General features: G+C 40.1%; 2 protein-coding genes across 3 annotated transcripts in view; one reads left to right on the forward strand and one right to left on the reverse strand.

Annotated features, from left to right (window-relative positions):
- Positions 1-26,189, reverse strand: part of PALMD (palmdelphin) — a 58,675-nt gene that overhangs the window by 27,714 nt on the left and 4,772 nt on the right. Inside the window, exon 2 of one of the 2 annotated variants that reach the window (XM_055724443.1) lies at positions 1,769-1,814. In XM_055724443.1, the coding sequence (XP_055580418.1) occupies positions 1,769-1,814 (46 nt within the window). Of the gene's footprint in view, positions 1-1,768; positions 2,173-26,189 lie in introns of those variants that run through there. The other variant, XM_005434012.3, reaches the window with a different exon arrangement.
- Positions 8,964-26,189, forward strand: part of PLPPR5 (phospholipid phosphatase related 5) — a 232,785-nt gene continuing 215,559 nt past the window's right edge. Inside the window, exon 1 of the mRNA XM_055724447.1 lies at positions 8,964-11,051. The gene's annotated coding sequence lies outside the window, so the exon portion shown is untranslated. The remainder of the gene's footprint in view (positions 11,052-26,189) is intronic.

The raw sequence follows: 26,189 nt of genomic DNA on the forward strand, positions 1-26,189 counted from the left end.
CTTACAACATACATCTTGTAGGCAGCATTTGAAATTCCCAGGTATGTTGCTTGGGACAAAATTTCCCAGAGCCACCAACTAACTCGTAATTGTAATTGTAACATGTTGTTTTCTTAACTCGTTCTGCAGATTCTTAAACCCGATGATAACTTCACCTTATTTAGGCTCCTTCATTTCTGCAGTGCATTGTAACAAGCACGCTGTTTCAATTAAATGCTCCCAACTGATGAAAGCAGAAAGCAAATAGCTCCTTTAGGCAGCAAGTGTAACAGATGAAGTCATGGCCAGAACCCAAATACACTCTCCCATTTCCTGTAATGCAAGACACTGGACGCTGCCGCAGTTTCTTAATAAAATACTTCTCCAGTATTCATCTGGAGACAAAGATGCAGCCAGAGGACACTAAGCCCCTAGTAGGTTCATAGGAGTCTTCCCCAGGACTGTGCTGCCCCGTTCCTCCCTAGGTACCAGGAAGTATAATCCACTGCCAGGCCTGGACTTCCCTGGAGCGCCAAAATATTTCTTATCATTTGAGCCTGTACGCTAGAGACAAAGTCCGGGTTATGAGTCTGCTTCAAATACCATTACAGTTAAGCAAACAAACATACTCTAAACCCTGTAAAACATTTCAAATTACCTTATTGTGGGCTTGAGTTAGGTCTCAAGTAAATACTATAAATGGGCCTGTTGGCATTTATTGAGTGTCATAATTAAAACCTAACCAAATTAAAACCCAAACTATTCAGCTCCAGTAGATTTCCAGCTATGCCTGATCACATTTATTTTGGTTTCAATGAGGTTATTTTTTAACTCTGCCCACCATTTATTCAGCCATTCACAACTAATCTATCATGCTAAGTGTGAAAATTACCTTTGTTACCATTATTTGTTTTTAAGTTTGCCTGTGACAGTGAGCGTTCCTTCTGCAGTTTTCCGTTCATCCCAAAGGGCCAAATTTGGTTTCAGGTTTATTCTTTTGTAACTGAATAGGTTTCAGTGGAGATAAAATCAGATGTGAATTTAGATTCAGCTGGTTTTGTTACATCAGGTTATATTCCTTTAAAAAATAGCTCAGTAATTCCTTTAAAACGTAATAAATCTTTGAATCAGATTTCCCTTTAGAAAAGAAGCTGAAAATGTTTTCTAACATCTTCAGCATAAACTCCACTGAGTCCTTTTTTTCTCCCCTCCCCCCCCTCCAACTGACAGATATGAAATTGCTGAATCCAACCTTGTCCTTTTTTACTTGTCAGGCAGCAATATTTATGATAGATCATCAATAATTCAGAAACTGTATTTAATCCCACAGCGCAAAACTAAAAATCTTTCATCTCTCAGTTTTGTTGTGCAATGGGAAAATTGATTTGTTCTGGAATTCTCTAGCTGCCTTTTGACCTGCTGTCCTTCAGGCAAACGTTCAGTTGTGATGGTAGTAATATGTATTTCAGACTGTCCAGCAGTGATTTGCATGCATACTTTCACTGCTTTGAATTTAATTTCAAAGTGCAATACAACCCGTAATAAAGGCAGTACAGGCAACTGCCGTCTTAAAGCAATAGCTTATAAACCAGGATTAAAACGTAACAATTTTAAGCAGACAGAAGTGACTTTCTTTTTCTGTCCTGAAATAAATCATTCTTCAGAAAACATACAGTAGCTTGTTAACACAATGCTTCTTCTAAGCCTTTTTTTTTTTTTTTTTTTTTTTTCCACACACACAACCCACCCCCCCCACCCCCAGTAGTGAGGTATAACTATAAGTACTTACTGTTATGGCCTGGAATCTTTCTTTCAGCAATTCAGCTTCCTCCATTCTAGAAATCAAAAACAGACAAGTAGTGAAGGAAAACAGAATGACACCATAAGCAAAAAGCCTCCTGGTGGGGCTACAAAAAAATCTGAGGTGATTTGATCCAATTCCAGAGCAGAGAGAAGGCAGAATTTTTGACTTGTTAGGAGAGTCCCTGAACAGATGAGCAGATCAGTCCAGACAGACACATGTAATGAGGGTGTGTAGGAAAGGCAGACGTGGAGAGTGCTGGCATGAGTTGACTGACAAGTTGGAACAGTGGAGCACAAGCCCTTTTCCTTCAGAAGCTGCCAACTCTTTGTTTTAATGTGCTCAGTTAGCGTGCCATTGCTTCTTTAACTGTTAAATGCCCAAAACCAAATCTTCCAGGACCATGGTAGAAGTAAACATTACATTCCTATTTCTCTTTCTTTCTCTTTCTTCCCTTTGTGTATGCTTCTGGTGATAAACTGGTATTTTAAACTTATTAAGTATTCCTCTTTCTTATGAAACTTATTTTACCTGTGGTTTTTTTTTAAACTGTTGTAACGTTAGCACTGTAGATGGCATGGGTTTTTTTGAGATGGCAGTTTTAATTCAGTTTCCTAAGTGAAATTTTTGGAGAAGCTGTATTCATAGCTGGACGAATGTCTAAGAACTTCTAACCTGAAGTAAAATAAACTTTAAGCAATGAGGTCTGTCATTGAATGCAACTGTTAATCTGTAATGCAATTACTGGTCAGCTATCTAGGACTCAAGGGAAGCTTTGTCTAAGTAAGGATTTCAGGATCATCATTTGAGTGTTACCAAGATGAGTCTAAAATGCCAGTGGCGCTCATGCTGAATTTCCATTCAGCTGACTTGAAGGGTGGGTTTTTTTTTTTGCTGTGGACTTCTGCTGAAAACAGCATTATGCTCCTTAAGGGATGGCATATGTTTTGACCTTTCCAATTATATGAGTGGGAGTCAGCCTTCCAAAATCAATCCAGGAAACCTGAAAAACAAGTGGAACTGCCTCTAGCAAAATCCAGTTGTGGAAAAAATTCTAAGCAAGATAAAGCTGAATTCAAACAGCATAAAGATATAATGTGAACCTGGAATCCCTTTGTTACCCTCAGTATTGTGTAACTTAAGTCATTGTAAGGACACCAACGGGAGACTCGGTCAGCATCTTTGGAGTTTTTTTCCTGCTATTTCACTGAGATGACTAAACTCAGCAGGATTTGGTGAGGGGTTTTACTTTACATGTCAGTACAGTGACCTGAATCTTGGTGGCAAATCAGGGTCACTATACTAGCGAATTCTGTGCTACAGACTTGAACACTTGATGGTGAAGTTACATCCTTATAATTCAATATGAATCAATATTTAATTTCAATTTCCAGCTTTCTAGTATGTCATCACTCATCTGTATGTACAAGCAGGCTACCCCCTCTATACTGGGACTAAGGATGCATTAATGTTTTGTTTATACTGTGATCCACCCAGAGGTTTTGCTCAAACTTGTGAAGACCCCGTGTTTTATTCTCCAATGAAGTTTTTTTAAAAAACAATGTATGCCTCCTTTCGTCAGCAGCTGAAATGTAAAAAATTACCACATAAAAGCAAATGTGAAGTTCAAAGGCAAGTGTGTATCAAAAGACAGATTACATGGGAATTTAAATGGATTCAGTTTGTGGGTTTGAGAATAAGTTCAACCACTCAACTGAATTAAATATATTTTTGCTGCTGAAGCCAATAGAGAGACCGTCTTCCTGTTTAATCTTTCATAAGTTAGTATAGCCCACTTAACTATGTTTTGGAAAAAAAACCCCTAAACTTATTTCATCTTTGTCTTCTGCAGAGTCCATCTTAAAATTTAAGTGCGTATGTAGACTTCAAAATCTATAAAAATATTTAAAGCAGCAAATGATTACATTAGAAATAAGAAAGTCTGTTTCGGCCAGAATCTGTACTAGGATACAAATGAGATTCCATTCTTAATGGGTGGAGAAATGAAATCAGTATTTCAAATTCAAATCAGAATCAATGGGATTGCATAACTCTGAATTTTTGTGATCTAAAATATTTTCCTTTGTGCTCCAAAATTATTTAAATGCTTTTATAAACCTTACTTGTGGATGTTATATATTCACAGACCAGAAAAATATTTAACTTGGCTTTCCCTAATCTAAAGCCCCAGTAAACTGAAGTAAAAGTAAACTGAAGATGGTTTCTAAAATGTTAGCTACCTTTTTAAGTGACCATTATTAAGAAAGTATTTAAAGCCTGCTTTAAACATTTTAATTTGTTTACATCAAATATATCCCCTTGCTAGGCAGGATTTGTTGCTCAGTCAATAGGCTGTTTTCCAGTTATCTTAATCCTATTCTAAATGGGATTTATGTGCAAGACAAGAGATGGACCAGCTGTCATTTTTTCTGCCCCTTAGGCCTGCTTCACCAGCAGGAGTACCCACAATGTTACGTGTTAGATCAGTGAACCTGAACAGTTGTGTTTTCAGTCTGCAGGATTCTTAGAACAAGGTTTTTCATAACTTTACCACCAGAAATATATCCAGAGGAAACTATCTAGCTATCCTGGAAGTTTAAGAGAGGGGGGGGGGTGATGTGTGTGAAAGGGTAACTTTTGGAAGAATAATGTGTTAGGTTGTGTTTCTGTAACTGGTAACTCTGTATCTTTTTGTTTTGGTAGAACAGATTCTCCGAGTTATGCAGAAAATGTTTGTTGTATCACATGAATCATACAGGTTGTATTCTTTTGGCTTGACTTCTTCCTTTGTTTATTTCCATCTTGCGCTGGGAACCTAATGTAGGAATAATCATGAGAATCTAAAGCACAAGTTGAAAGAGTTTCATTATGAAGTCATACAGAAAAGCAGGTGGGAATTTAGAAGAATTCAATATCCTGAACCAAAATCTAGGAGGAGGGCCACAGAAGCACTTTCACAGCTGGAAATGGAAGTTGTCCATTTCTGGAGCAAAGTCAATACTGGCACAGAGAAATCCTGACACTTCAGAACCGCAGTGGCCGTCACTGGCTGTACTCCACAAACAAAACCATCCTCAGCTCTACTCTTACTCATTTCACTGTGATTTCTTTCAAAACCAGTCATTAACCTAACATGTACGGTGAGTTACAGATCATCATAGTAATGAACTTCTAAGACAAAATATGTCATTAAAGGTAAGGAGCAAGAAGCTTTCACTTTTTGAAAAAGCGAGTTTGAAGTGAGGGGAGTTGCTCAGATTGTTATCAGTGGAAAACTAGCTTCTATTTTCTGGAAAAGGGTGGTTACTGAGTTAATGAATCGCCATTTGGTGCATCTTGTCTGATTATTTTGCTTCATGATGAGCTGCCTTCTGCAGCTGTGTTTGAAGCAGGAAAAGGGTGTTTTGGTCTTGGTGTCAAAGTGAATTTTGTATTCTTACAGAGAGCAAATGTAGTGCCACTGTGCATCTGTCTGTATGTAGCCTTGAATCTCTGACAGCAGAGGAATGGAGAAGAGGTAAATTTTATGGAAAATCCTTCATGGAAAATGCCTACTGCAGCATTCTGTCAATTGACCCAAAGGTCTGGTGTCTGGGATGCCTCAGCTGATTCCGAAATGGCCCCTTCTCCAGCTAGAACCAAGATTTTGCATTTAAAAGGTGAAAAATAAGCCAACAAGAAGTAGAAATGTGAAGGTCTTAAAACCCCTTTTGTTTATTTCAGATGAAAGGCATACAATTAGACAACTAAAGCCTTTAGGCAGTCGCTTCCAAAATGTGTTGGGGTTTTTTTAGAGACTTTCTCTGTAGTTGTATGTTACTTCCCAAAAGAAGCAAGGTTCATTTGTGTCACTCAAAGGCTGGTTTTGAAGGCCGTTTCCACCATTAGTCTGAATGTACTTCCCGCTGTTTCAGTCAACAGTGCATTAATGTTCACAATAAGCAGCAAACAGCTTTTGTCTGGGGTACAACCAGCTAAAGAACTCTTCTGGGGTTCATCATGGTGCTACTTATTTATTTTTTTTGTGATCTTTTTCTGTTTTGGTTTTTTTTTGTTTGCTAAAAAGCTTAAGACAGTTGTGATGGAAAACAGCCCTCAGTAAATAAAAGGCTTGAACTCCAGGGAGAGAATACTAGCTAGAAGCAGCACGTATTGAATTAAATTTATTTTACTTTAGCCTGATTTCTTTCATATTATAAATAACATATTTTCATGTATCCATCAAGTCATAAATTCCAAGCTAAGCTGGAAGGTGTTTCATGAAAAATGTGTGTGTTAATAATAGGGAAAAAAAACTTTGAAGTGAGGACAACCTAGAGAGATGAAGTTAAAACCTATTCCCATAATATGATTTTATATACATGAATATGTGTGTATATGCAAATATATATATAAAATATAATTATTAGTAAATATTAGGCATCTTTGAGTACTTGTATAAGTTTAAATATTGCATCTAGGGTTACATATACTACCAGGCTAGTCATGTGTAGCATGTCTATGGAAGACTTTTTCATTTCTTCCTTTCCTTCTGTGGCTCATGCATCTATAGCTTTCTAGCCTCTGTTTCTGTTGGTCACTAAATCTTCAATATAATGACCTTATCTAATGATCTTATCAGGTGAATAAAATTTAAGATACCTTCTTTTATACTTTAGTCAGAGTCCAGTTTATATTAGCCAGGATTCTTGAAGGTATGGGATAAATTGGGGTGTGAGGGTGTGTGCGTGCAGAAAAAAGCCTCATGTCCCTCTATCATTATCTCAAATTATAAAATTTTAGAAATAGTTTCAAAAAGCATACATTTTTAGGATCTTAGAGGAAGTTTGTAACAAAACCTCTGCAAGCTCTCAGGAAGGATTAAAATTCTGCCTTGAAGGCCGATTTTGGAGAAGTAATTCCCTACTAGGGAGGTCTTCTAACTGTGGATTTCTTGGGTATTCTCACTGAAGCAAAACAATATCGGAGTACCTTAGGTTTGTGCAGTTTTATGAAACTAAATTCTATCTTCTTTACTTGTTTGAGCAGACACACACCCTGACTCCCTGGGAGGAAAAGCCTTGAACTATTATGTTTCTGTTGGTACAACTCCCTTCCTGTCATTATTCACAACTATGAATATGTTAAGTCTTTACAATCAAAGTAAAGAAACAGTTGTTGATCATCGCCTTTAATTGTTTTCAAAACATTTATTATTTTAATAATTTTATAATAAATCTGCTTGTCAGATATCTTTCAATATTATAAAGAAGTTTTAGAATACAGCACGGGCTCCGCTGTCCCTTCCATGATAGGGGTGTATACTATACACACAGTGGAGCCGAGCTATAAATGCTATTGTGCTAAGTATGGATCATCTTGCCTCTATTTTCTAAAATTACACAGTGAACTTTGACAAAGTCTATTGACTATTTTTTAATCAGTTAAACACTTTCTTTACAGCCTTTTTCATGTTCCCAGACACTTGTCAATTCTTGGCGTCATGTATTTTGGAAATGTTTTCTGAAGCTGTGAACGTGGGAGGTTTTCCTAAGCAGCCTTAACAAACTCTGTAGTGTCATTTAAAAATCACACTTCAGTGAATAGTTTAAGTGTTATTACTGTGGGGATAGTAGATGTGAGATTCTTAATAGAATGTGTTCAGGTGTCTAGATTAAGCGATAGGATTGTGTTTGTTTTTTTTTTTTAATGAAAACTGAAATAAATAAAACCACAAAGTCTGAAATACTCGGGATCAGAGCCTTAAATGTGTTGTGGAATGCATTGCTTGCAACCCAGTGTTTTCCAACTGCTGCAGATACACACTTCTAAGAATAGTGCGGAGTTTTAAATCCTACCCAGCCAACTGTGTGGGGAATTTTTAGCAGGGCTCTGAGAACCAGCTTTAGTTGTCCTGTAGTTCGGTTCTGTTCCATTAAGCGAAAACAAATACCCCATAACCAGGGCCAAATCCTGGGGAAAGTGACAAAACCCACATGGGTATTGTGTCCACAGCAAGGTGAACTTGTGATTCTGGTTTTCTGATGCTCTTTGAGAGCACAGAGCAGTCGTGGTGTTTGGGTCTATGGGCCTTGGCAGGGTTGCAGGGCAAAATTAGGGCCTTGCAGACAGCTTTTGTGAATGCTTAGTGCCAGGTGTTGTTCCTCCGAGTACAAGTGCTGCTGGTGGAGGCCTTGAAAGTATAGATGGTTTGGTCTAGAAGGCAGAGCTGAAGTAGGAATACCTTAGGAGAAAATCTTTCTGCTGGAGCTGGGGCAGGGGTGTGTGCGTGTGCAGAAGAGGCAGGGACAAGACCGGAGGTGGTGAAGCCATTCAGCAGGTTCCCCTAATGACCAGCCTCTTGTTTGCAGGCCGCAGGATGGGAGCTGTGCAGGTTGCATCAGTTGCTTCCCATCTCCTGAGGCGCGGGCAGACGCCGGCCCTGCTGCCAGGGGGTGAAGCCGCCTGTGCCAGTGGCTGGGCAGTGCCAGGGCTGGAAAGCCCCAGCCTGCCGCTCTCGGGAGCAAGGGAGGACTACTGCTCGCTCCTCCCGCTCCTCCAGCCACACTTTCCAGCCACTTTCCTTTCTCTGACTACTCTGCAAACCAATTGAATTTGCTAATATGTCAGGAAAGCAATTAAAAAAACCCCAACCACCCAACCCAAACATAACCATATCAGTAAAAATAAAAAGCCCAAACCAAAACAAAAACGACCCCAAACCTAAACCTCCAAATCCATGAGTGTCTGCTGTGCCGGTAAGGTGAACAGGCTGAATGGGAGACAAGAGGAACAGTAGCGTTAGGGAGTAAGAAGGAATGGGATTCTGGCTGGGGGATGAGCAACATGAGGAGAAAGACGGAGGGAACGTGGCTCTCGTGGCAGCAGTGAGCTGCGATGGACTCTGCCATCTTGCAGGGCTCAGGCTTGCCTTGCCGCAGCGGTCCAGGGACCATGGGAGACCTTATACTGACGTGTATAATAAGCGTGTATGCTCAGCTATTTATCTGCAACTTGAAACTGCTGTGAAAACATGATGACTTCAGACTCTGGCAATCCTTCCTGTGCTTCCAGATATTCCGTATCCTGTGCTGTGGGTGGGCAAAAAATATCCCCCCCACAATTTGTTTTGCGTAAGCCTTTCCAAGTATTAATGGAAAATATATACATGATAAGATTATGCAGAACTTTATTGTTAGCAGAGCTGATAAGATTATTTATGGCAGATAACACTTGTTGCAAATACAGGCCCAATTCCTTCAGTGAAGGAGACCTATTTTTTTGTTGTGGATTTTGTTATATGGGAGTAGCGAGCGGCTGAGAAAAACTCTCAGCTTGTCAGTCGTTCAGCCTGTTAATTTCAGCTGTCTCCTGTTCATTTGCAGGGCCGGGTAGGTCATTTGAATAACATGGGGACTCTGAGACTCTGACTGAGCGGCTGACGCCTGCTGCATGGAGTGCCAAGCGATGTGGCGCAAGCAGCTGAAGCCGAATAGGCATCCAGATGCCTGTGAGATTATATCACCAACTTGTGTTTTTCAACAGATTCAAATATTTCACTTCTGCTTGTCATGGCACCGTATAGTTACTTGACCCCTTACCTTAGAGTGTCAATTATTAACTGGGAGCAAACAGACCTTGGTATAATATGATTTCCTTTATTTTTCTTGTAAGATTTATTTTGATTGTCAGGATTTCAGACCTGTTTCATAGCTCCTTTTTCTTACCAGAAAGGTAATATTATGTTCCTTCTCTTCACCTGAATCTGAAGTGGATCCTTTGAATGACATTGTACTCTCTGCTTGGTATCACTTAGGGTGAAATTACATGAGAAGTTTGAACTGCTATAATGGCTGCGTGGTGCTCAGAAGAGGCATCCTGGTTCCCTCTCTTTCTTAGCCCTGGACACTATTCCCACAGCTTACTTGGCTGGCTGCTCACCGAATCTGCTCACTAAACTGGCAGGGAAGTAACCAAGCAAAAAGGTGGCTGTTGCTGAGCTAATGAGTCAAATCATTGCCCAGAGAAGTCTGATGAGTGCCAAAACGTGGTAAAGGAAGAGGGCAGAGGGTGGAACTGTGGCTACTGAAAACCACAAAGAAAGAGGAAAGAGCAGTGGAAGAGGAGGGAGGAGTAGGAAGAAAGGGAAGTGGTGGCAAGCTGTCAGATAAACTAAGCTGTTAAATGTAAATTTACCTTTACAGATTATTTGACACAGTATGGGGAAACTTTCTTTCCTTTCCTCTGGAGGCTGAATAGGCCTTTCAAACACTGTTGGCAGATCAAAGGTCAATATGTTATTACCATCCGTGAATAATGCAAAAAATAATCTGGCTCCAAGTTGTATGAAATAATATTTTTGGGAAGATAAAAGCTCTTTTTTTGTCATATCTTCTCAAATGTGAAGTTCTTTACTCAGTGACATCTTTTAAACCTTCTGATAAAGAAATAATGACATTTCAGCTTAAAACATTACTTATATTCCAGAGTTGAGATGTAACTTTCCATATTTTTGAAGTTATTTAAAAACAAGCTAATCTTCAACTAATGGTACTGCTTAATTAGATGTAATTTCTGAGGCGTCTTTGCAAATTTCTCTTAGCCTAGCAAGCAGGATCTTTAGTTTATTGGGAGATCCATTAGTCTCTCTAGATTTCTCACTGCCCAAATGCACCTGGAGACTGATGGCCTGCAAAGGCTAGAGTTGGATACTATTTTAATCATCGATTTTAGGAAAACATTTTTAAATTTGAAAATATTACTGTTGCATTTAGCCTGTAGGTGAAACGACTTTTTGAAAAGGCTTTTGATGCGTAGTGTTGATCTGGGAAAAGGGGCTTGTCCAGTAATTTTTCATTTCAGAAAGTATTATGATAGCTTGCTGCAAGGGGGATCTAGCTATATTGCCAGACTTACAGCCAATGCAGTAAGGAGACTTCAAGAAGCTGGTTCTTGGGGGTTTGGATTAGAAACTTATTCTACATTTCTTGCTTATAATCATCATTGAATTGGACACAATTAATTTTGGTGTTTGAAGTAAAAATCAGGAACACTGTGGCAGTTCTTCTTAACTGCTGTCATCCTTTAATTTGGTTGGTCTGTTCGCTTATTTTGTCTAATGCAGCTCAGGATTATAATCAAAAGTTGTCATTATCTCACAGCTGCTCAGTGCTTGTATGACAAGTTTTACATTCTTAGTTTCCAGTGGACCATCAGCAATGGGGGAAAAACCAAGGAATGAGTAGCATGAACAGTAATCTGTCCTTTCACTGAAGGAACACCACATGTCAATGTAAGTATCAACATCTTCTCACATGGTCCACGCTTCAAACACCAGTAGAAGTTAATAATGAATTTATTTATAACATGTATATTTTTTTCTGCTGAGATTCAGTAACATTGTTTATGTAAATACCCTTTCTCCAGTTGTATGATGTATATGTTAGTATAGATATATTCATATTAACACTTGATTCTCTTAGGAGACAGCCATTTATATTGGTGTTGCTTGGAATTTTTACTATAAATCTCAATAACTGTTGCACTGATTTATTGTTGAGTTGTTTAATGTTGTAGCTCAGAAATGGAATAGCTAAAGTTAAATAGATCAAAAAACTTCAATAGCATCAGTTTAGACCTCCAGCTGGCAGAGATAAGGCGCTTTTGGGGATCTAATGATCTATCTGAAGGAAAAGGGGGCTTAAACACGGCTGATGTTTTTAACTCTTTTTAGTCCTAAGAAAGGCCTTACATCAAGGTCATATTATTCTGAAGTGATTCTTTTTACCAGTTTGAGTGTATGGAATTTATTTCATGATTAACACAGTTTCATTTCATATGAGTTGGTCATATCTAGAGAACTTTCATGCCATTTAATAATTTCTTCTATCACCTCCTAGCCTCCCATTAATTTCATAATTCTCTAAATATCTCAACAAAATGCTGTCAGGCCATGATTTCAGGTTCCTATTTTGAATACTGGTTGTAGCATAGTAGGTTGAAAAAAATTAATAAAATCTGCACCCCACCCCTCCCATTTGAACAACTTCTGGAATTAAGAGCTGTCTTGAGGGATAGCTGTTCTTGACAGAGGCACCAAATGACTTCTGTAGTAATCATTTGGCTTCAGAGAGCTTCAGAAATAAGTTCCTCTTATTGGGAGAGCTGATCACTGGCTTTCTGAAGCTAACAAACACATTTCTTTAAGATATGTGCATGAATTCTCAGGAAGTACAATATAGATCAGAAAAGGAGCAATTTCTATGCGTTATGACCACAACTCTTAGCTATGTTTAACTTAGTTTGGCTATGTTCAGAGAGTGGCATGGGGACCTGTCCTGAAAAATATGTGTGGTGGGCATTTTCAGAACTGTGTGAGTGTTCTGTGCTTGCACTAACTGGCACACGCTGCCAGTTATGTGCTACCATAAGCAAATTAGCAATTAGATTTGACAATGCTGTGAGTGGAATGGGTCTGTTCAGTGGCTCCTGCTAGGGGGTTAAAAGCAGCTCTTCTTCCAAGCCCTTTTTCCTTTGACTGCAACCTTTTGTCTTAATTGCCTTACCATTATGACAGCTTCAGCAAAACTGAGCTGCTGGGTGGTACTTTCTCCAAACTGAGAGTGCCTGCTTTCCAGAAAACCTTGTGTGAGCCTCAGCCTCTTCCCCCTCCTCCTCCCACTTCTGCTAGACATTATCCTAATCCTCAGTCTTTCCCCTACTCTATATTAATCCTATAAACCCTGAGCAAATCTGTCTACCTCTGTCCGTGCTTGGTGAGGAAGGACCAGGGTGACAGCTTTCCGTGCACTTACAGGCTGCAGTCAAAACTGACCACAGTTTGAATCCTCCCGTTTAATTGTCACTAACCTAAGCAATTATGAAACCCTCAGAGCAGCTTTAAGTGCTTGTAGGACATTCTGAAAATATTTCTTACATACTGGTCCCTTAGGGTGTGTTGTGTATAACGCTTGTGCTGTAGGACCGTCTTTGAGTGAGTGAAATTCAAATACCACTTTTGGAAACAACATGAATGATACAAGAACAGATACATAGGACAGACTTTGAAAGATCACGAGCATGACTGAAGCAATTAAGATCTTATTCTGGTTACAAAGAGATTTCAAAGAGGAATGTGAATCAGCAAAACTCTTGATTCTTCATGTTTCCCTTCTAGAAAATTAGATTTTCTAACTAACCTTTCCTTGGAAGTACTGATTCACTTGTGATTTTCTGCTTCCTGTAGGTAAAAACTATCTGTGGTACAGCTTGTCAAAAACATTCAGCATAAAAGGCAAATATACTAGAGACTACCACAAATCCTCTGGTGCTAAATCAACAGTTTCAGATCCACCTTTTGTTCTGTCTCATGCCTGCCCCCTACTCCCTGCTATCTGCATCCTGTCCATGAATCCTACAATTATTAGATCCTACAATCTATTATCCTAAATTAACCTCTCAGTTATATTTTTTAATCTAGTTTTGCCTTTAATTTACTTACTTGATCTTTTGAGTGATTAGCCAACAGACTTTGGTCTGATCTACAGGAACACTCCTAGCTAACAAGAGCAATGACTAATCTCTCTAATTTACTGTTACCTCTGTTATCTAGATACCCTTAGTTTCAGTCATGAAAGTAGGATAAGAATTGTTGTAATTCTTTGGGTTGTACATCTTTGAATATTCAATTATTTTGTCATTTAATAATTCTAAATAATTGGATCCTCCCAAGTAATGAAAAGGTTTACAACAATTTGTGAACAAGATGCCATCTCTTTCCGTGTGAATGTGGCATGATTAATAGTTTGAAGTCTGTCATGCATTCTCACTTATCTGTAGGCCAAATTAGTAGTCTGCTTGGGTTGATCTTAGCACTTTAGAAGTTTACAGAAAATATCTGATGGTATCTGCCTCCAGTCTGCATAGTTATAGAACAGTTAATTTGCCTAATCAGGCTTTTGGGTTTTTTTCCTTTCAAACTCTGGTTTGCAAGGCTCTTGTCAATAACAAAGCATTATGCAGGGGTAGCTGGAGGACTGCATTTTCCTTGGGACTTCTGCATATTGTGAGGATTCTTTGTTAGCAGTGTTTCTTTTTCTTACTCTGACAATAATGTCTACACGGGGCAAATAGACCTCTGCAATTCAGAAATAACAAACTGTTCCATATGTGTTTTGTAGTTCTAGGAAAGTGAATCTTACTTTTTTCTTAAGATTCACATGTATAGGAGACATAATGTAAGTGACAGTATCAGTTTACAGTTATTATAACTGAAAACCAGTACTGCTTAGAGCTAAAACAACAGCGGATGAGATTTTGATGTGCCATTGTGCAGTAAGAAGACTATGTTTGTTATATCAAACTGTAAGTGGCCTTTTGTACTCTTCAGTGTTTTGATCTGTGGCACTTTTTTAAAAAGCAGAAACTGATTGAAAGCAACTGAATTTAAAACCATCTGATTCAACTGGCAATGTCTTCCTGTTAGGTATCTTGATTAGACAATTCTTTCTTGAAGATTAATATATTGGCAGGGAAAATAATGTAATCATTGCAAATTCTTCTTTGTCACTTTAAACAGGAATGAAAAAATGCTAGCAACTTACAACTTACCTTCATTGCTATATGTAAAACTCTTTGCAAGAGAAACTTGTGATATAGAAGTAGAGAATAAATTGACAACTCTTTGAAGAAGAGTTGAGTGAAAACCAAAATTAGTTTTTTGTGTTTTTTCTCACGCCTCAACACCATGAGGGGACAGAAATAGTGTTCATAGTCTTGCTTTAAATGAAACATGAGTAATGCTACACAGTCAAACAGTTTATACATCTACCACATCATATTAAAGTTTCAGAGTTTCTACTGACTTCTAACAAACGATGTTACTTTCCAACTGAACTGCTGTGATATTTGAAGACAGTAAAAGCTGCTTCCACAAAACCTTAAAGCCCTGGCTGTGGCTTCTCTTCTTTGCAGACGTCATTTTCTCTTGAATGGAGAGGAATAATTTTTTCTCAACCATTCTTCTGTACAATAAGTATAAGCGTGGTCTTCAGCAAAAGTTATTGATTCAAACTGTGGCCTTTACTGCAGTTTAAAATTCCTGACAGAAATGTGCACTGCTACTAAGAGGTAGATAGTATGACCCAGATAATTTTTGGCTTGTCAGTGTAACATCATCAGTTCCAGGCAAAGTGTTGGGTAGGCTGATACAAGATCTAATAATCTATTAAAGGAAAGTGGTAGAGTGAGTACCAATACATGGGAAATAATTTCTGTCACTCTAATGTGATGTTGCTTCTGGGGGAGGTAATAGAGTAGATATATTATTTTCATCGATACCTTCATTAGGAACCAAATTTATGTAAAGCCAACTCAAGAACACAGATTGTGAGAGCTAAGAAGTAAAAGTGACAGGCACAGGGTGATCTGGAACACTAGCACACCGTATACTTGTAACCAGCATCCGTTTCAATACTGTCAAAAGCAGGGCTGTATGTCTAGGAGGGATGAAATTGCTCAGATTAAGGCACTGCCCTGAGACCTCATGATGCTAAGGAGACCTTGGTGGTCATGCTGGATAACCAGATTAGTATTAACTTGATAGAAAACCTGTAGCATAAAGGGCTAATGTTCTAAAGAGATTGGAAGTTCTTCTGTATTTGGGAGTGAGTGCAACTGTCGCGGGGAATAGGTTGTCCAATTTTGCTGGCAATGTTTCAGGAGGGATGCTAAAATCTGACTGGAATGTTATGAGAAGAATGACAGAAGGATTTAATAGAAACTATATTCTATTATATTTATAATATATTTTATAGATATAATTAGCATAACTTATTAAATAGAAAGTTAAGTGATTCTTCAGGAACATTCTATAAGAAACAGAAATTTGACAATAAAAGGCCTCTTCTTTAGAAAAATTATAATGAAATTCAGTGACTGGATGTTGAAAGTTGAAATTTCTGCATGCTAGAAGAGGATATTAAGCAGTTAAGGCAACAAGGTCTGAGTGCAGTCTCCACTGCTGCAGACTTAAAAAAGCAGATTCCGTTGGCCTTATAATCCGATGGACGGTAATTCCGGGGCAGTGGCAAAAGCGAAATGATGAAACCTATGACAAAACCTGACAAATTTCTTCGCATGCTCAGGAAAGTAACAAATGAGATGATACAAAAATGGCTTAATCGAAGGTCAGTCCAACTTTTTAGTAGAGTTTTAGGCATTTACTGAAATAAGGGTCTCAAAAATCCCTTACATGGAGCTGGTATTCCCTTGTTCGAACATATTCTACCACCTCAGCCACCAGAAACACTCTTTGGTCTTCCATGGTTTCTCTAGATCTGTTTACACCCAAGCTTTCCTTAGAATCTTGGCCAGCACTTTCTAGTTTTAATGAAACATTTCCATGTTTTTCTTTGAACATAAAGTTTTGTAGTGGTTGACAGACACAAGTAAGAGTGCAGGTGCGAATAAGACTTTTCCCTTATACTAAATTTGTTCAAGATTTATACCTACACAATATATTTCTATTCAACTCTTCATCTACCACTTTCTTTGTAATTACTATCAGATGAAGACAAGTAAATTATTCAAGTTATGTAGAAACAAATATATTACTGAATGATTGAAAACACTGCTTACAGGACAATTTAAAAAAAAATCTTATTGGTATTTTTCCAATTTTGTTCTGACTTTTCACATTACCTGAAGACATTTTTTAAAAAATCTAACACCAAAATTTGCTATTTGTCGTGGGTAGGTGGTGTTTCTGGCAGTTAGCTGTCAGTATTCTAATAGCACCTACAGTCCTACTGTACCAGTTACAGAATCTGTTTGTTGTGACAGTTGCTGAATCCACTCGCTTGCAGCCTTCCTTTTGGAATTTTGTACATTTTAAGCTGTTTTATATAATCCAGAACCAGTGATTTTTCAAATGGGGACTGGATTTGCTGGGTTTTTTTGGTGGTCTGAGTAATGAAATGAAAGTATAAGGACTGTGTCTTTTCACTGTCTTATCATGAGCCTGCATGAAGTGTGAATGAGCTTGTTTAAGTCAGGAAAATACACCCTGCTCCATTGTGTATTTCCTGTTTCCCATCCGGCAGATGAGGAGAATGATGCTTTCCTAGCTCACAGGAAAGGAGTACCATAGTTAAACATGGAATACTCCTTCCACAGCCATTTAGATGAGATTTGACTTCAGAACATACCTAAAATTATGCTTGGATGTTTGGTAAAATAAGTGTTAAAAAAAAAAAAATCACTTTAAACCGCCTTTTTGATTTATAGGCATCCATGCAAAATAGAAATGGCAACTAACCATAGCGATAATGGAATACTGCCAAAACTGTCCTACCAAAATGCAGGCCAGGCCAGCCCAGAAGAGAGCTGAAACAGCTGCTTGATTCCTGTTGAAAACCCTGGAAGTCATAACCAAGTGCTCACTAGGAGCTGCCTGTGTTTCAAAGGGTGCCTGTTCTGTTTTATTTCTGTTGCAATAGGCTGCTGCGTCTTACTGGTCTCCATAGCTTTACTTTTTAACAAATTATTTTGTATGACGCAGACACAGCAGCAGGCTAATATACTATAATCATTAGCAAATGTGATTTGCCCTTGAACAGTCTCCTATGCTAATCATTTTATAGAATCATTTAGGTTGGAAAAGACCTTTGAGATTATCAAGCCCAACTGTTAACCCAGGACTACCAAGTCCATCACTAAACCATGTCACTAAGCACGGCATCTGCACATTTTTTAAATACCTCCAGGGACAATGGTTCCACCATGTCCCTGGGCAGCCTGTTCGAGTGCTTGACCACCCTTTCAGTGAAGAAATTTTTCCTAATATCCAGTATAAACCTGCCCTGGCACAACCTGAGGCTCTTTCCTCTTGTCCTGTTGCTGTTTATTTGGAAGAAGAGACTGACACCCACCTTGCTACAACCTGCTTTCAGGTAGTTGCAGAGAGAGCAATAACATCCCCCTGAGCCTTTTTTCTCCAGGCTAAACAAGCCGAGTTCCCTCAGCTGCTCCTCATAAGACTTGTGCTGCAGACCCTTCACCAGCTCTGTTGCCCTTCTCCGAACTAGCTCCAGCAGGTCACTAACAGTTTCCTCCTGGTCTGTGGGGACTCAGTTCTCTGCTCCTCCTCATCCCTGTCTTCCAGCTCAGGGGTCCGAGTACCCAGAGGGAAGCTGGTCTGGCTGTTAAAAACCAAGGCAAAGAAAGCATTGGGTACCTCAGCTTTTCCTCATCCTTTGTGGCAATGTTCCCCCCGCAGCTAATAAAGGGTGCAGATTATCCTTGGCCCTCCTGTTTGTAGTGTATTTCTGAAAACATTTTTTGTTATCTTTTACTGCAGTGGCCAGCCTGGGTTCTAGCTGGGCTTTTGCCTCTAATCACCCTGTGTAACCTCGTGACATCCTCGTAGTCCTCCAGAGCTGCCTGCCCCTTCTTCCGAAGGTGGTAAACTCTCCTCCTTTCCCTGGGTTCCAGCCAGAGCTCTCTGTTCAGCCAGGCCAGTCTTCTCCCCCGCTGGCTCATCTTTTGGCACATGGGGACAGCCTGCTCCTGTGCCTTTAAGACTGCCTTCCAGAAGAATGTCCAGCTTTCCTGGACCCCTTGGCCCTTCAGAACTCTCTCCCAAGGGGCTCTGTGTCCACCAGGCTCTTAAATAGGCCAGAGTTGGCCCTCCAGAAGTCCCATGCAGCGGTTCTGCTGACCTTCCCTCCTTGCTTCTCCAAGAATCATCTCACGATCACTATGCCCAAGATGTCCTCTGGCCACCACATCACCCAGGGGTCCTTCCCTGTTTTCAAACAGCAGGCCCAGCGGGGCAGCTCCCCTGGCTGGCTCACTGACCAGCTGCGTCAGGAGGTCTCTTCCACACACCCCAGGAACCTCCTAGGCTGGTTCCTGTACACTGTCTTGTATTTCCAGTGGACATCTGGTACGTTGAAGTCCTCCATGAGAAGAAGGGCTAACGATTGTGAGACTTCTCCCAGCTGCTTGCAGAATGTTTCACCTGCTTCTTCATCATGGTTGGGTGGTCTATAAGGCTCCCACCAGGATATCTGCCTTGTTGGCCATCCTCCTGATCCTTGCCTGTAAACACTCAACCCTATCGTCAAGCTCTAGGCAGTCAAAACACTCCCTGACATACAAAGCCACCCGCTGCCTCTCCTGCCTTGCCTATCCCTTCTGAAGGGTTTGTAGCCACCCTCTGCAGCACCCTAGTCGTGAGAGTCATCCCACCATGTTTCTGTGACGGCGATTATGTCCCAGTCTTCCTGCTGCATGGTGGCCTCCAGCTCCTCCTGTTTGTTGCCCATGCCTTGGACACTGGCATAGATGCCCTTCAGCTGTGCTATTGATCTCACCTCCCTCACTGGCACGCTGCCCCCAGGCTCGTCTCTGACTTGGTTCTGTTCCCTTCCCCCTCTGAATCTAGTTTAAAGCTCTCTCGATGAGCCCTGCTAGCTCCTGACCTAGAATCCTTTTCCCCCTTTGGGACAGGTGAACCCCGTCTGTTGCCAGCAATTATGCTATTACCATCCTTTTCCAGGAGTAGTTACACTTGCTAAGAGCAACCTGCCCCTGTGGATTTTGCCAAGGGAAGGTCCTGTCATGTGATTTAGTACCTCTCAAAAAATGTCTCTGTCTGGCTTGGCTGACTTCTCAATTCTTTGCACGCTGAGGCTGTTAGAATATAGCAGGCTGACTATCTTCGCAGAGGGCTATAGTTCAGATCTCCTCTTAGTGCCCTTTCTAAATCAGCAACCAGACTGATGTCATGCGTTAGCAGATGACAGCACTTGGGCTGGTGATGAGGGGTGGCATTTTTCACCCTGGGAGACTGGAGTCTGAGCCAGGGGCTGCCGCTGAATTTTTCCTCAGTCACAGCTTGTGCAGAACTGCCTGGTGGTTCCGATACACAGCAGAAAATGCAACCAGTAAGCAGAGCTTCTGGTGAATCCTGCGTCTCCTTGCATTCAGGGTTTCCTTAGGGGTCAGCCTGATGGCATGAAGATGAGCTACCTGGGAGGAATGGTGCTTCTCTCACTTGGCAGAAGCGCTCTCTCCCTTGTATTGCAGCAGTATCACTGCCTCAGTTTAATCTTTGTGACAAGGATGTCGGCTGCAGTAGGCACAACTGCTCTTTACAAAGGCATTGCTTATGTGACAGGCTCAGCACATTAGGGTGTTTTCAAGAGGGCTCAGTCAGCTTTTATGATACTTGCAGGCAGTTTTCTGAAGGCCCAGGACAGTGAGCTCCAGAGAACCCTAGAAACTCTGCCTCTGCCTTTGTCAGCAGTGCGGGAAGTCCGTTTCTGTGTGCAGCAAGCACCTATTTGTGCATGGAGCGCCTGCAAGTTCGCTTGTTTTCAGAGGGGCTGTGCGTTGGCTTTTGAAAGGAGAAATGTAACTTGTCAATAATGAGCTTCTACTTGGTGTTGAATTCCTTCTGCCCTGATAAGTGGTATTTGGTGGTGAGAGATTGTTGCACGGTGTGTATACAGCACAAACCACAGTACTGAGCAGAAGAGGCAATAATACCTCTCTAGCTGCCTGCACATATTAGCAAAGTGTGTATCTATGAACATAAAATCTACAAATCCAGATACCCCTCTTATGCACATATCTCTATAAATAACCCCTTCTTCATGCAGAGAACTGACCACTGACAGAACAGCCTGTGCAGTCTGTTACAACCGATGAAGCTTATTGTGCTCCGGTCATGCTAGGTGTTTTACAAATACTTTGGCAGGTGATGGTGCCAGTGGTGAGCTTCTAAACTAAGAAAATAAAAGGAGCCTTCGTGAAAAAGCTGGCTTTGAATATGTGTTGTTCTGTATGTGCTACCTTTTCTGGTAATATTAGCAACCTTATTTATACCAGGCAAAGTGCACTGTTGGAAAACATGTATTTAATGTACTTTAAATAATGTAACATGATTCGGTGTTTACTGTGACCAAAGATCATCTAAAACTAGCTGGACTTACTTAGCCTTGCACTCCCTTAATTCTAGCTGTAGCTAGATAACTCATTTTTTAGTTCAGCTGTCTGTACTTATTCTATACAAGACCCTGTTTTATCGTATTTATAGTGTTTTTTCTAAAAAATACCTTCCAGTTTGGGTACAGAACTGCCTGAAGGGTTACAAAATTTAATGGGAAAGGTAGGGCTTAGTGGGTCATGGTACTGAACACACAAAATATGAGAGTAAACTGATGTTTCTGATGAGCAGTGGGGGGAATTAGGAAAACATACAAGAAGCTTTTTATTAGTTTGATTTCATTTTTCTTTTTGTATTATTTGATGTCAATGACTAACTTATAGATGTACCTTAGCACCTCTGGAAACATTTGAATAGATCATGCTTGAACTTTTGGAAAAGCTGTTATTATAAACATATCCTCAAGAACACAGAAAACAGGGAAGAGATGAGGATCAGAGATCATGATGAACATCAGGAAAAAGTTAACCGATACATGAGAAAGTTGCTGAAGAAGCACTATGATCTATAGTTTCATGATCTACAGTTCGGCCTTTTGTCTGGCCATCAGCAGGTATAGAAGAACAAAGCTTGAAAGCTCTTTGATCAGCAGTTCAGCTCCCACGCCGGGAATGAGGCAGGGCTTGCTCGGCTGATACCTCATTCTGACAAATAAATTGAGTTACAGGATGGATATAGAGCAGGAGTCAGTGTGGCATCAGTAAGAACAGTAATAGGGTAAACCTTTACCAGCCACTGTTTGCAGGAGAAGTAGGAGCATGGAAAGGTTAACCAACAGTACATCTAGTATTACTTGTTCAGCCGGAGTAAAGGAAGCACTTTCAAATAAGGAAGCATAGAAACTGGCCTTGCTCCAGGGATGAACCTGCTAGGGCTTGTACGTCTCAGCTGTCTGTTGTGGGCGTGTAGATTCTACACATGTTTCGTCAGATCCTGGCAGGGTCTGCACTGCCTATGAAGAGGGTTGTATTGTGTTCTGTCAGGTAAATATGGGATGACACAGTAGCTTAAGTGTGGAAACAACACAACGAACAGTCATCAGACTGCATGAAACTCCCTGAGAGCGGAAAAACACTGCTTCAGCTAGGATTTTAATTTAAGAAAGAGTTTTCTGTCTTCTGAAGTCCTGCCATGATAATGGTTCTTTCTAAGGGCACCAGCAATTCCCTTTGCATGTTTTGGTGCTGGATAAAACTGATGTTGCCGAGGATGTGTCCACAGGTGCTTGTAGACTGTGGCCCTGGGAGCTGTGTGAGTGCTAGCACACGCTTCATGTTACTGATTGTGATCCTTCCAGCCTGCAGCATAGGGAAGTTAATATTAACAATTCAATGTGGCTAGAACTTAATTACAAGGAGCCTGATCTTCAATTTATAGAGCCTGATTCTCTATATTTGTTCATCAGTTCAGACCTAGCTGAAGTCCCTCACATCTGATGTGTGACCTTGACAGAGTTACTTCAGGTTTCTGTCAAGAATGCACAGCATCAGGCCTGTTATTCGTGAACAGCTTTGGGTGCTATCAACTAACGTGAGGTTCCAAAGAGCTTTAGTCCCCTGAGTTATAGCACAAAGTTTGCTCCTGGGGGTCACGTGGGAGGGAAATAGCTTTAATTTTTTGGAGAGATCAAATTTATTAAAAAAGGTTCTGGCTGTGCAATGTAATTTCTTTATAGCATCTGCTGGGATATTGCAAGCTTGGGCTGAAGGAGGGGCCAGCCAAACAGCTTAGCATCTCATCTACACTGAGGGAGCCAGCCAAAAGAACATTTACTCTTGTAATGCTCAAAATTGGCTGGAAAACTACAAGTAATTTTCAGTGGTGCGAGTAAGGTAGATTTTGGCTCGTTCATAGACTCCTGGGGGTAGTTTTCTAAAATAACATTTCTTGTGGGTGTTTTCCTAAAGGCACACAGACAATCTTTATCCCCCAGCATCAACTTTGTAAGGAAGATTGACTATCGTTGTCTGTTCTTTTGACAGATGTTGTAGGGTTATGCTGGGAATAATAAATAACCTGGATCTATCCTTTACCTGGGAGCCCTTGAAAAGCTCTGTGTAGATGGGAAGTATCACTTCTTACCACTGTTCAATTCTCATCTCAAAGAAGGTAATTTCTGTGTACTCTTGGAAAGAAAGTATTTATTTTGTAAAAAAAATTCTTGAACTTCAACCAAAGATCCCACTTAGTGGATGGACTGTGTCCACTTTACACTCAGTTTTGCATGAATCACAGTGCCTGTTCCAAAACAGCAGCCAGGCATTATTAGTTTATCCCTAAAATCTAATTCTTAAGTAAAGCAATATGATGGTAGATAGTGAAACAAAAACTAAACTGTATCTATGTAAAAGAACATTTTGAAATATAAAGATTGATTAGAAAAAATTGTCATCTTGCTATAAGGAGTTTCTCTTATGGAATTTGCTGACTGTTTTTGGACTCCGCTGAGCAATGCCAGGGCATGGTGATCTCTACTGTACAGGGGCTGAGGAGGCAAAGAGCACCGAGAAATGAAGTATTTCTAGTTCAAAACATAAAATTACAAGATCTGTCCGGGCAGAATCAAGGTCAAGCTTGTTGCCTCAAGAGAGAGAATCTTTATGGGAAATGGCAGCTAGGGATTAAGTCTATAGAGGAATATGTTTACCCCCTTCTAACTATGAGACAAACTCTATTAATGTGCTTCAGTACATTGAATTACTCTGCCGTACAATTAAGAGCCTCTGCCAAGAAGTTTTCTTGAGAAGATAAATCGTTGATTTCTAGCAGTAGCATGAGGACAAATGGCAGTCAAGACACACATTATCCTGGCTGTCCTGTAGTCAGCTGGGAACTCTGCATCGCTGCATTAGGGGAAAAGGAAATAAGATTACCCTGACATTACCTGAGCCTTCTAGCTTTCATTTTTGGCTAGTCAGCCATTACCAAAACAAACAGGCCCAAATTCATTATTTGGGTACCTTTGAAGTCAGAGGAGTTATAATTGTATTAAGTTCCAAGCTTCTTAGTATAAAGGTTGTGCCGAATCTTGCAGGAGAATCCCCTTTTGAGAGCTTTTCCCTAATGGAATGCAGGGTTTAGCATGGCTTTTTGTTATTCATCATGAGTCACCCTGCTGCCTGTTCAAAAGCTGCATTTGCAAAGAAATGTTTTTGCCTTTTCTTGGTTTCCAGTAAAAGGTGAAAAAAATCTTATGAAAACAATTAAGAAAAGGCCTATCAGTACTCTGTGAGTTAATGAGGAGGTGGGTCAGCTAAGGTAAAGATCATTTCAGCATCAAGATTTTGTTTCCATTACAGGTCTTTTGATGCCCCAAAGACTATACAGGGCTCCTTTTGCTATTAGAGTGCTGTCTATTTACCTCATCCTCTGTGCTGTGTGTAAAAAGTTATGATAGGCCTGGTGTCTTTGGAGTCTTTGACCTAGGTTACAGCCAGGGCCACTAGCAGGGAAAAATGTCTGTTCTTTCCCCTCACTCTTAATGTAGGGACTGATTTTATCTCCCTCTTAAGCTGAAACAAAAAGTAGTAGTGGTCTGCACAAATGTTTGCATGATCCCACTAGGATAAGCATAACCCATGTTCAGATTTTTTTTCCACTGCAGCACTGCTTCATACTCCCTGTGATGGCCTTTTCCTTGGAGAATTGAATTGCTTTTTCTGTACCTGATAATTCCCATGGTAGATTTTCCTCAATACTCTGAATTTAGCGTCACATTATAATGCCTTCAACAGGACTGAAGCTCATCACTTGAAATCTAGATCAAGGTGCAAATACTTGGCATTCCAGTCTATGTAGCAGACAAATACTTACTTTCAAGTACTTGCTTTTGGGAGGACATCACAATGAGACTCTGATGGACAAACCCAGGCTTGGAGACAAATGTTTCTTATTTTTCCCACTTTATTCTCTTTCACATAACAGCTGCTGTATTTTCCAGCTTACTGTTTCCTTAACTAGCATTGCCAACATTAGCTGTTTCCAGACTAATGGAAACTGTCCTCTGAATGAAGCAAGTTGTACTGCCATCTATTTGAAAATGGAAAACACTTGTAATCTTTACATACAAAGAAATAAGATCTTACCATAAATATAGAAGCAAAGCACTGTTTGTGCCCAGATCTCAAATACATCTTTAAAATAGCTGTGAGCTGGAAGAATGTTTGGGAATGCAAAGGAAGATGAGTGCTCTAAACATCTCATTGTGAAAGGCAAAAAGTTATTCTTTTATTTGTTTCTTGAGCTGTTTATTCCCACAGGAGATAGCCTTTTGAAGAAGGAAATATGGCAAACAGGAAAGGAAGGCATTTAAGGAAGAAGCACAGCTGTGGCCTGAATCGTTGGCTTGGCCTTGCCACATTCTAGACAGAGGAATAGAAGATGAATGGATTCACACCCAAATTCCACTGTTGTCATCAGCAGAAACTTTAGAACTGGGCTCAGGAACCATGTGTCCACCTCCATGTGCAGCTGTTACAGTGCAAGGATCTCTGAGCCTGTGTCCTGACACACGTTTCGTTGGTTGATCTCATTCTATAAATGGGATTGGTCAGGTATTATTGGTGCAACCACAGTGATAGAGAAGTCTGTAACCTACCTAAGAGAGGTCTTGTGTAATAGTTGTGATAGGGTTTCATGGTCCTACAAGTCTGGCCTTTTCTGTTCTCTAGTCTGCGTTTTTAAGCCTCCCAAAAGAGCACAACTGCCATCTTCATTCTTTTTCTGCAGTCTGCAGCTGCAGTGTTGTATGGTATTCTGCACAGGACATAAAGTGCTGATCATCTAAGTAATTTCTCAGATTTATCTAGTGTATGGAATAACTCTTAGGTAAGGTAGTTTTGCGCATTCAAAAATACCTCAATTAGAAAATGGAACTGCAGAAATGAAGCTACAAGTAAATGAATGTGTAAAAATATTCCAACTTTCTGTAATAAGCTTTAGACAAACTAGATTTCATAGTTAAATATTAAGATATTTTGATCTTCCTATCTTAAAGCCAGATTAGGAAATGGAAATGGATTATCAACTGAATGAATTGATTGTCATTCTGTTGTTGTTTATATATATCACAGTAAGCCATGCTTTTCTGTAACTTTCATGTGGCAACTACCAGAAAAGAACACATAAAGAATCCAGCAAAAAGTACTGGTTTACATAACTTTATTTGCGTATCTATATAGACTATGTGATTGCTAGAAATGGTTTCTTTGTAGGAATAGTGTGCGGCAAGTCATCCGTCACTTTATATCTGGTCCCCCAGCAGATGTTTTGAGAAGTTAAGGAACTCTGCAGTAGCTTCTATATGTTTGTTTTCATAAAACTGTCAGGCCTGTCAAGTGGTTGCTGCATCTATGATCTCTCAAGAGTCTTTCTTGTATTTGTTAATTGCCTGCAAATTGCTATGGTATGCTTATTTCA

The sequence above is a fragment of the Falco cherrug genome, chromosome 12 (genome assembly GCF_023634085.1).
Source record: "Falco cherrug isolate bFalChe1 chromosome 12, bFalChe1.pri, whole genome shotgun sequence".
NCBI classification, from domain to species: Eukaryota; Metazoa; Chordata; class Aves; order Falconiformes; family Falconidae; genus Falco; species Falco cherrug.